The 11,829-nt window shown below is 35.6% G+C and overlaps 1 protein-coding gene, 1 non-coding gene and 1 pseudogene across 2 annotated transcripts; 2 read left to right on the forward strand and 1 right to left on the reverse strand.

The window, feature by feature from the left end:
* The first annotated feature begins 591 nt into the window (after positions 1-591).
* Positions 592-2,060, forward strand: LOC143537858 (uncharacterized). Its single transcript, XM_077031530.1, has one exon. The coding sequence runs from the start codon at positions 674-676 to the stop codon at positions 1,736-1,738; it is 1,065 nt and encodes a 354-aa protein (XP_076887645.1). The 5' UTR covers positions 592-673; the 3' UTR covers positions 1,739-2,060.
* Positions 2,061-3,194: 1,134 nt separating this feature from the next.
* Positions 3,195-3,267, forward strand: TRNAR-ACG (transfer RNA arginine (anticodon ACG)). Its single transcript has one exon. It is a non-coding gene; the product is annotated as a tRNA-Arg (tRNA).
* A 6,205-nt stretch (positions 3,268-9,472) lies between these two features.
* Positions 9,473-9,907, reverse strand: LOC143537865 (ferredoxin-A pseudogene; annotated as a pseudogene).
* Positions 9,908-11,829: the final 1,922 nt, after the last annotated feature.

Raw genomic sequence — 11,829 nt, forward strand, 5'->3', positions numbered from 1 at the left:
TAAGCGAGAAGCCATTTTGGTAGGCACTGCCGAATCTAGGGATTCAAATATGACAGCGTCAGCGTTGAGTAGACATTAAATTAAGTTACTAAATAAAAGTGTGAGTTAATAAATTCCAATTCGCACGTTTTTACAATCAATAAGGAATAAAGCAAAATCGCTAATATTGCAGATTAAACGTGTGCTTGTTTTAAGTTGCGTCCTTTTCGAGCCCGCTTGCTTTTTTCTAATACGAGTCCGTCAGTTCTTGTAATAGCTCCATATCACATAGCTTATAACATCTATTGCTTTGTTCGTTATGTTTTGGGTCATCCTGTGATCCAAGCATGTGGTTATAGGCTACTATTAAAGTTGGATATTAGAAGTTACACTTGTCGATTAAAAGCCTGCTTTGATTGACTGCAACTCTACAAGACGCTATTTGCCCATAGGTAAATAATCTTGTTGGTGATATTGGTTATATGTTATTTTAGTTAATTATTGTGGTTGTATATATAGCCCGACATACGTTCCATCTTGGATCATGATGCTTGTAACTTTACAAATAACATACTAATTTTTCTCTTAATGCAGGTGGTTTACTTAGCAAGTTATCACAAAGAATTGTTAACAACAGGGATTTGTGTATCATCCATGCTGCCGAATAGTATGCGTGGGACCTATGCTTTGATTAATGCCCCTGACAAACGTTGGTGCTGATGCACTCGGTGTGATTACAATCACGTTCGTTGCGGTTTTAGGTCTTACTGGTTTACTCTGCATATTATACTCGGTCTACTTCCGAGACCGCATTCGTAGTCAAAGACAAACCCAACTCAGATACTTCGGTGGCCCGTCAGTCGTTAGAATAATCTTCATCTTATTTGGAATATGGTGGGGGTTCGGAGAAATACTTCGTTTAGAGTTGTTGAGGCGTAACGGTCGGGTATTACAGTCTCTCGATCCAAAATATCAGGAAACCGTATGTAAATGCTACATCGTATCAAACCTAGGATTCTCAGAACCGTGTCTGTTTGTCACTCTTGTCTTCCTTCTTCGCGCTTCACTACAAAATACCGAATCGGGCCCGTTAAGCCATAAATGGAGCTTCAAAACAATGGTTTACATTCTTCTATCTATTTTACCGCTCTTCGCACTTCAAACGGCAGTTATTTTAGTGGGACCCGCATTCGAGACGGATCTACATGTGAACAAAAACGGGTACTTTTTCAAAGTCACAACCGGGTACCCAGACGATTCCAGTGACCCGAGTGATGTGATGCGTTGCTTCTACCCGTTATTAAGCACCATATTTCTCGGTGTTTTTGCCGGTATGTTGAAGCTTTATTTATTCTGGCTCGGGAGGCAGATACTGAGTCAGGTGATTAATAAGGGTTTGAGAAAACGCGTATACACCTTGGTATTTTGTGTTTCTTGTTTTTACCCGTTACGAGTTTTGCTACTAGGGTTATCTGTTCTGTTTAGCCCAGGAGGTGCGGTATTCGAAGTCGTTGCATTCTTGGCTTTTCTTTCTCTCTTATGCTGTGTCGGGGTCGGGATTTGTATACTCGTTTATTTCCCGATCGCAGACTCTTTAGCTTTGAACGGTCTGCAGGATTTGGAGGTTGCAAGAAGGATTGTTGACGAACATAACGAGACGTTGTCACTAATTGCTAACCGTGGGCTGGGTGGTGATGGTTATATGATGAGTCAAGAGTTGACCCAAATGGATTCGACTCGGCTTCATGAATGGTCTTAGAGGTTAGCGCCATGAACGATGATGGGGAGTCAATATATGCCAGCTTATTTTTGTGGCGAAGAGCAGTTTGTAAAGATGTTTAGAACTAATAATGATTTTTATTTTCAGATATTTCCGTCTTTGGTTTTTTTAACTTAATACAATTCCGTTAATGTTTGTGATGATGTTTGTTAATCTGTGACGTCGGTTGCCTGTTTTTGTAACGCAGTTGAGATCAGAGTTGGTTTTCGGGTTATTATTCAACTTGAAAAACGGTTCATGACTTTCTTACCGAGTCTGGCTGCTAAATTGTTTACCAGATTGAGTTGGGTACAAAATATTTTAGGTATAAAAAAATATAAAGTTATATATTGTTTAGTAATATCAAATATTATTTTAATAACAAGTCTGGTTTCAAAGCATTACTTCAGTTGTATAAACCTTCGGTTTACAACTTTTTTCGGGTTGAGTCGGGTACAAAAATTATAGGTTTTGAAGGTGATTTTAGATTTGTTTCGATGATTTTAAATTTCGGTGGATATGTAGGTTGCGGGTTGAGTTTTATATGTGTAATCAATAAAATAGACATTTTACAAATGAAAAGATGACTACTAAAAAGAGATACATGTTTGTGTTATAAAACAACCGTTTAAAAGCAATATCACATGATAATAGAGAGAATATAAAGAGAATGAAAGAACTCTTTCATTGACTCAATGAGTATCATATTTCTGAATTTTACAAGACAATATATATGTAGCTTAATGCATGCTGCAAAATCTAAGATCGTTAAGAATATGCGAATTAATTACCTATCGACTCATAAAGATGAAGAAACATTAATATTATAGCGGCCAGTAGAGAATGGCAACTAAATACATGACTAGTTCGATAGAGTATATTAGTAATTAAGTTGGGAAAATCTGATGTGTGATATGGAAACTGACTAAAAAACATATAATAGTATTGCGGCTATCAATGTGGAGAGGAAAGAAAGGACGATAGCCAACGGTGGCAATAGAGTTGTTGGTTAGTTAAAGAGAAGCGAACACGAATCCAAGATAAAATATAAAGACTCGTGCTAATCACGTGTTATAAAACAATGACCTAATAACATCACATGACAATAAAGAGAAAATAAAGAGATGCAAGAACTCTTTCATTGAGTACCATAGATCAAATACAATATATTAATACAAAGTTAATAGTAATATGAATGTTAGAATGTGGATAGTTACCAAGTGATAAATATTCATAACAGTTTAAAATGTTTGCAAATGATAAATTTAAAGAAACACTAGTACTTAAAATGCTAACAATAATTATATGAGATTATGATTGGATTTGAAATTATCAAATTTATTACCCATAAGTTATATATGATGTGGAAAATGATGAATAACAAGGATGTCGAGAGAATAAAATTAAAAAACTCTATTTTCAAATATAGAGGCATATTAGTAATATATAATAAAAGGACTCCGTGGCCCAATGGATAAGGCGCTGGTCTACGAAACCAGAGATTCTGGGTTCGATCCCCAGCGGAGTCGTCTTGTTATTGTTTTTACTATTACCATTGTTATTGTTTTTACTATTACCATTGTTATTGTTTTTACTATTACCATTGTTATTGTTTTTACTATTACCATTGTTTTTGTAATTAGTATGTTTGTCAATTCACTTATTTGTTTATGTTTATTATAATGTATACTAATAAAGAATAATAAATTTCAATAGTAATATTTCATTGTTTTAACAAATATTATTTAATTACATATTTTTATAAAAAATGAGCTAAATCAAAACTAAACACTTAAGCAAGTCATTGACTTGAGAAAGAAATATTAGGGAGTAACAGGTGTTATATACTTATATACTTGTATGGCAAAATATCTATTTTCAAATCTTTTATTAACTATCTTATACCATATACTGAAATAAATGTTTGAATGTTCAAATGAGACTTTTGCTTCTGAAACAACTTAAAACTACAAATAGTTTTTTTATAGGAATTTTGGTGTATGATATTGTATATGCGAACCAATCCGTACCACAATAGGGTTCATTGAGTTCGGCTTGTTTGGTTATCGAGTTCTGGTTTTAACATATTTGTTAGATATTGACTTTTCTGGTTATCTTCTTTAAGATTTATTACATGTCTATTATAGTTTGACACCAAAAACTTTCTTAACAAATTTATGAGAGATCGATAGACGATTGTCGAGTGGTTAAAGTAAATCGCTAATCGATTGGGTTTTCTGGATCCGGTGAGGGAGAAAAGGAATAACTGCTAAAATGGAATTATTAAAAAATAATTATTCGGGTTAATCGGCCCTTTATTCAGGTTAATTGATTCTATTTTTATCAACTGAATACTGAACCAATGTAGTTCGTTTACCCAAAACCCAAATGTTCCTATACCCGAAAACCAAACTACCCTGCAGGATCTCTCTGTTTGTAATCCGTTTCAATCGGGCTAATTGGATACGGATAACTTCAACACCAAAAAAAAAATGCTTAAACCTTAATCATGTAAATGGTAAACAGAGATTTTAAACTTTACAAAACAAGAGTATTGTCATTGTGCATATAACTTCACTACTGGCATCAATTCCTACCTATGAACAATCACTATTACTATCATTGAGGAACCGAAAACACCAAATACCCGCTATCCCACCGAACCTGAATCTCTTGTCCAACTTGCAACCCCTTCCCTCTAATAATCTGTCCCCATTTTCCAACCAAGCTATAGTAACTTCCCCGACACTTCAGCTTCATCAAAAACGAATCACCCGTGTCATAATCTCGAGCATGAACGTTTATCTGGAGCTCGTTTCGCAATTGCTCTCGCGCCTGCGACGCCCAGTACAAAAGAATATGATCTTCAACTGATTTCCCGGGTAAAGTAAGAAAAGGATGATTTGTATCCACATCAGATAATGTTAAAACCTTTTTAATCGGCCATTCGTCATGTGGTTCTTGTTCGTGTTGTTGCAGTTGTTGTGGTTGTTGTATCAATGGGATTGTTGCAGGCAAAACTGTCTGCTCGTAGGCGACTGAAAAATGTAAACAACCGTTGACCCAACAAATCTTGATATCTTTCCCGACGCCTAATCCTTTACCTCGAATAATTTTCCCCCATTTTCCTATTAAATTATAATAATTACCGCGCCATCTTAGTTTCATCACATATATTTCGCCTGTATCAACATCGCGTGCATTCAAATTCACTTGCTCTTCGTTTCTCAAAAGCTCGCGTTGTTCTGGGGTCCAATGGACAAGAATATGATCTTCAACCAATCTCGTGCCAACGGTAGAAAAGGGTGACTGGTGTCAACATCAGATAATGTCAGCACCTTCTTAATAGGCCATTGGTCATGCTGCACAACGGACGCAGGAATACTTTGTAACGGCTGTACAGAAAGAACTTGTGGAACCGAAAAGTGCAAGCATCCGTTACACCAACGGATTTTAATCTCTTTACCAACGTCGAGTCCCTTTCCGCGGACGATCTTACCCCATTTCCCAATAAGATTGTAATAACTACCGCGCCATTTTAACTTCATTATATAAGTGTCGCCAGTGTCATCATCTTGGGCATTGATGGGAACTTGCTCTCGGTTTAGTAAATGATTGTGCTCAAGTGGTGTCAAATGGATAAGGATACAAGTTTCGACTGGTTGGCGAGGGTAGCGTGAGAAAGGGGTGAGTTATGTCAACGTCTGAAAGCGTGAGGACCTTTCTGATAGGCCAGTCATCTTGTATTTGTAACGCATTGCTGTGTCTAGATCGTCTCATCCCTGCGAGTTATACAGAAATGATTAATAATTGTTATGAGACTCTCGGATTAAACATTTGAGCTTATTTAACACAGTTTGCATATATACTGGATTTCATTAAACCTTACTTTGGATTACAATTAGCAAAAATAAACCTAAATAATGGTAAATCTGTTAACTAAATAAGGAAAAATGGATTGTAATAATCCGAACGATGACCTACTGCCTGATAATAATTCTAGCTTTCACTTTTGTTGCCAAAAGCAATCCCGGGGTAGCATAAATTTCATAGATTTTACACTCGATTTACATATGATTTATACCTGATTTAGCGTGTACGCTTCTCCATTTCATTCATAATCATCATTGTGAGAGAAATCAAGTGGAAATCTGTGATGATTAAGTACGGATTATTATCGGCCAACATGTCATAGTTAGGATTATCAAAATCCAATTTTCCACAAAATAATTACAAAATCATAGCCCCCTCCCCAAACATCTGTCATGTGGCAGATGTTGTACCCTCCCCAAGAGGTTGTATAATTATCATTAAATGCATTATATTTTCTCTACTTTATCCATTCGAATTAGCATGTACATTTTTCTATTTCATTTATTACTAGTGAAATTATAATGCAACTAAATGATAATTAAAAGTTCGAACTGTCATGTTAGTATGGATTATTATCGGTCAGTTGGTCTAATTAAGTCAATGAGGGGTGTTTTGAGCCAGAAATTGAGATTGGAAAGCATAATTAATTAATTAATTAATTAATTAGTTAATCACTAAAGTTACCTGTGTTGGCTTGAAAACCCTAGAAAGAGAAATTGGGGGAATTAGAAAGAAGATTAGATTAGTGTTAATGGTAATGGTAATTATAATTGATATTGAAGGTGGTGGTGGTGGTGGTGTGAGCTCAACTGGCAAAAATGGAGTAAAGCCAATTTGCGTGAACAAGAAGATAATCTCAAATCCTCCTGGCCACCAATAAAGGCTTCAAAGTGAGTGAGTGAGTGTGTTATATGAGGGTTTACACATAATCAAAAGACGAGTGTATCTTGACGTTGCGAATAAGGCTGTAAACGAAACGAAAAATGCCTTTTTCATGTTTGTTTGTTAAGGAAAAAATTGTGTTCACGAACACCTACCAAACGAGATATTATGTCCTTGTTTATTCATTAAGGAAATGAATGTGTTCACAAACACAAATAAAATCGGCAGAGCCTAGAGATTGAGACCGATGTATTCATCAATATGTGAATAATAAACACATCGAACAATGGCATGTTCGTGCCCATTCGTTTAACTTTAAACGAACATGAATAGTTAATCAACAAATATTTGTGTTCATGTTCGTTTATTTAAAAAATGAACATTTGTGGTTGTTTGTTTAAAATCTAAACGAACGTTACTGAACATATATGAACAAATGTAAATAAACACAAACAAATATAAATGAAAACACTTATATGGACACAAAATTAACAAATACAAAACTTTTAAGTAGATGACTCGTTCAGATAATATTTAATTATTTTCTACTAATACATAAACAAACATAATTAAACAGACATACACAAACATAAATAAACGAACGGAACATGTGTTCATGTTCGTTCGTTTAATTAAACAAACACAAATTTTTGTTCATGTTCATTCGTTTATTAAATAAACCACGAACAGTTCACCGAATGTTCGCTTTGTTTACAGACCTAGTTATGAATTTAGCCAGTAGCTTATTTGGATAATTCGTTGGCCGTTAAAAAAACATATTAAGAAAATGGGTGTGTGGTATGAATAGTATCACCACCCAATTTTTTCCAATTTATATACACTAGTGGAATTATCCCGCGCTTCGCGGCGGGCATTTGATTGGTATAAGCTCAGTTCAAAACGTAGTAGAAAACACGTTGCAGTATGTTTAGAAATCACGTAAATTTACGTATGTTGTTGTAGCGTAACATTTCGGAATTTAATTAGTTAAATATTTCTAATTAACAAAAATATTAAGTTTAATAACAATATATAATATTAAATGGGAAAATTCTCAAAATGATTCAAAACAAGAGAGATAAAAAAATGATCCTAAATGAGTCCAAGTTCCCAAACTAACCCATCAAATATGTACTGAGGAGACGCTTTGGTAAAATAAACGACGGGATTTTAAAACCAATCAAAAGGTGACATGTGTAAAAGATCTGACACACCAGACGGGATTTTTAAAAATCTCGTCTGTTCCGACCATATTTTTTAATTAAATCACTTTTTAAAAAACAGTCTGTCTAGAAGGATTTTTTATATTTGTTGTCTAGTCGGTTCATATTTTATTATTTCTAACTTTATCTTCTTCATCTTCATCTTCATCTTCATCTTCATCAAAAAAGCTTCAATCTTTACCAAAAACCCACCATGGAAACACCCCAAAGAACTCACCTTTCACCCCATTATTTGATGAAAATATAATATTGGATCAAGATCAAGAAACTGATGAAACGGAGAACATAGAACAAGAAGTCCAAGACTTAGCAGAGAGATCTGACTAAAAGGAGAGTGATCAAGGGTTGCCGGAATGTTTATTATTAATGATGTATGAGCCAAAGTTATCAATGGAAGTATCAAAGGAAACATGGTTATCAAATAAAGACTTTATCCGGCGCCAGTCAAGTAAAAAGCCGTCGGCGCCACCGCCGGTCAAATCAGCCGACGGTCAGTCAAAGGTCAATGCATCCACCACCAGGGCTAATGTTACTAGTGTATCTAAATTTGACACACATGTGGCGGCTCCGGTGCCGGTTCAGCCGGGCCGGTCGTCTTGTTCGTTACCGGCGCCGTCGTTAATGGTGGAGATGCCAGAGAAGAAGCTAGTGATAGGTGAGTTCTTTAAGGTGTTTTCATGGTGGGTTTTTGGTAAAGATTGAAGCTTTTTTTTTATGAAGATGAAGAGGATGAAGATGAAGAAGATGAACTTAGAAATAATAAAAATATGAACCGATCAGACAACAAACATAAAAAAACCATTTTGATAGACTGTTTTTATAAAAAGTGAATTAAGTTAAAATATGGTCGGAACAGACGAGATTTTTAAAAATCTCATCTGGTGTGTCAGATCCTTTACACATGTCACCTTTTGATTGGTTTTAAAATCTCGTCGTTTATTTTACCAAAGTGTCTCTTCAGTACATATTTGATGGGTTAGTTTGGGAATTTGGACCCATTTAAGATCATTTTTCTCTCTCTCTCTCTCTCTTGTTTTGGATCATTTTGGGAATTTTCCCATATTAAATTCACCATTCTAAAATTTGTTTTGTTAAATAAGATATATTATTTCAAGATGCATGTCCTACACTTACTAAAATTTCATCATTAATGGTATCTCGTAATGTATTGATGTACATGTATGGAGCTAGAAGAAGCAGCTATTCAGTATTGAACCATTAAAATAAACCATTAATTATACGTTATGTCAATTAATCCATTACAGCTTAACACTAACCAGTCTTTCCTTGTGGTTCGACACCCTATTTGTCACTACTAATTAAGTTGTCTAGGAACACAATTGATCGGTACTTTAATAGCAATCATATTTTAGCGCCATGATTGTTACATTTCTATTTTCTTTTGAGAATTTATAAAAATCCAATAAGATCATAAAGTGTGTTACTTTCTTTTCTTTGTTATGCTTGATGTGTTGATTCGCGCATATGATATATTGTTGCATTCATACCGGGTTTTCATGAATCTCTTACTAGATTCATAGAGATGTTAAGGCTAATATTAACATAAATTAATAAAACAATTATTAATAACAACCAAACTCGAGCTTTAAAAACGATTCACGGGTACATATGACATTAAATCATAACAGAAGTCAAGAAAAGAAGAGAAGTTTTTAAGTGTAAAGACATTATTACATGTTTATAAGTAAGTAACACATGAATGATCAAACTTATTAATAATTAATACAAAGAGTAATTAACCAACAAGCTCATCTTCCTTGTGAGTCTCAATGACAATATCACTTCTGGGAAAAGCCACACAAGTGAGGACCCAGCCTTCTTCAAGCTGGTCATCATCAAGGAAGCCACCATCAGACTGGTCAACTTTGCCTGAGACAATTTTCCCAGCACAGGATGAGCAAGAGCCAGCCCTGCATGAGTAAGGTAAGTCAAGACCTTGTTCCTCCTCAGCATGGTCAAGAATGTATGCATCCTCAGGGCATGTGAACTCTTTCTTTCCATCTGGTGTGATCAGTGTCACCTTGTAGCTGCCAGCCATCATTCTCACCCTGCCACCGGACTTTGATTTCACCTTCAACAGACTCGATGCTTTGCTCACTGGGCGCCGGAGGCTGCCGGTCAAGGAGGCGGCGGCTGCTGCTGCTGCTGCTGCTGCTGCTGCTGCTGCCATGGTCGGTAACTGGTAAGGGTGAGTATGAAGAAAGATGAATGAATGACAAGAGAAGGCAGAGGCTTGTGGAAATAGTGTGTTTTTTTGGATGAGATATCTGCCACGTGGCAAGATTTTGTGGTGTGTTTTATCTTGTTATCAACAACATTGTTGTTCAATTGGTTTGGATTCACAGGTTTTGTATTTTGTACTTTTATTTATTTAAATGTTTTATTGAATTTGATCTTTGGGTGCACTTTTCTATATATGATTGTGGCCTTCCATTTCTTTTAAGTAAACTTGGTCACAAACTTTTGTGTAAATTATAGAATTATTATTAGTTGGAATTGGAAAATTGGTTTTTATTGGTTCCAACTATCGTTCACTGTCGGTCATAACTAACGAATTGACTGCTGACGGTTCCAACTTTGAACGTATTTGTTCCTAACGGTCCGAGACTAACAGAATTCTAACGTCGTCAGCTTCAGGTCACTGGAAAAATGTTTTTGGTCGGAAAACACACATTTTTTTCCCGAAAACTCAACAATTTTGTCCGAAACATCATGGTAACTTTGTATCGTACCTTTAGGAACTTTTTCCTAGTAAAAGCCCCAATTATTGAGGTCGCCGGAACCCTAGAACATTGTCGGAATAAGTCGATGGTGCTTAAGTGATGGTGGTTGGTTGGCGGTGAGTCAGTTGGTGGTGGTGGCGGTGTTTAGATAGTGTTTTCCAACAAAAAAATTGAATTTCCTGGCCAAAAACGTTATTCCGGCGACCTGAAACTAACGGCGTTAGGTTTCTGTTGGCCGCGGACCGTTAGGAACAAATACATTAAAGTTGGGACCACCAGTGACCAATTCGTTAGTTGGGATCGGCAATGACCAAAAGACAATAATTAGGACCAATAAAAATCAATTTTCCTTATTAGTTTATCACCATTTAAGGGCAATAGCCATTTGGGCATCACTTGTTTAAATGTGCTATAATTAAAAAATAAAATAAAATAAAGTGAGAAAAGTATTATGTTGGGTATAAAAAATACGATATAGAAAACATAGCAATGCTCCAATTACTTGTTTAAAATTGAACCCCTTCTACCCCATGCTTAATGAAGATTTAATTTAATTTAATTTTATGAAATGGCTGATGAACATTAGAATATGTATATGACAAGTTGTTTCTTGAGTCCTTGATACATTAACACTCAAGTAAACCCCACCCCACCCCACCCAATAAAACATATTCCTAGACCTTTCTTCTACATTCATTCATTCCTTACATGGAAAAAAAGAAACCAGTCGATGAACGCCCCGCTTTTTAATCTGCTTCAAATCTTCATTTGGTATCAACAAAATAAACTACAAAACCGGGAACACCACTGTGGGGAGTTTGTCTGCTGTTAAAAGCGTTCGCTAATCACACTTGATGTTTCGGTAAATCCACCTCACAAAGAGATTAGAGCCCAAGTGCCCGACAGCCCCTGGACATTTAAAAGAAAAGGGATTCAATTAGTAAAATGAGACATATACGTATATAACGACAGCTTATATGAAAATTAACATAAATTATGGAATTTAAATTACCACAAAGAATTCCTAAACCGAGACAGAACATGGCGGTGTATCCGAAGTAGAATGTGGTTTGGAAAAACCCCGACATCTTGGTCTTGACGTAATAATAATATATTGAATACAAGTAGACATAAATAGCGGTAGAGGCTGCAGAGAAGAAGGAAGTCCATTGCCAGTGGTAATTCTCAGCATTTAGCAGGAAGTATGTTCCCACAATTGTCACGCACACGGTCACGATGATGAGAATCAGAAAAACGAGCAGCATAAAACCATAAACATAGTACACCTGCCAACAAATGTATAATAACATTCAAGTAACATTATAGCAAGTGAACCGAAACTTTAAAAACTAAAAAATATAAGGATTTG

Source organism: Bidens hawaiensis, unplaced genomic scaffold, assembly GCF_021521415.1.
Source record: "Bidens hawaiensis isolate Kalapana, Puna unplaced genomic scaffold, B.hawaiensis_p1.1 tig00011411_1, whole genome shotgun sequence".
NCBI classification, from domain to species: domain Eukaryota; kingdom Viridiplantae; phylum Streptophyta; class Magnoliopsida; order Asterales; family Asteraceae; genus Bidens; species Bidens hawaiensis.

Bases quoted from the DNA above. Each gene is read 5' to 3' on its own strand.
- LOC143537858 (XM_077031530.1), top strand. From the start codon at position 674: ATGCCCCTGACAAACGTTGGTGCTGATGCACTCGGTGTGATTACAATC.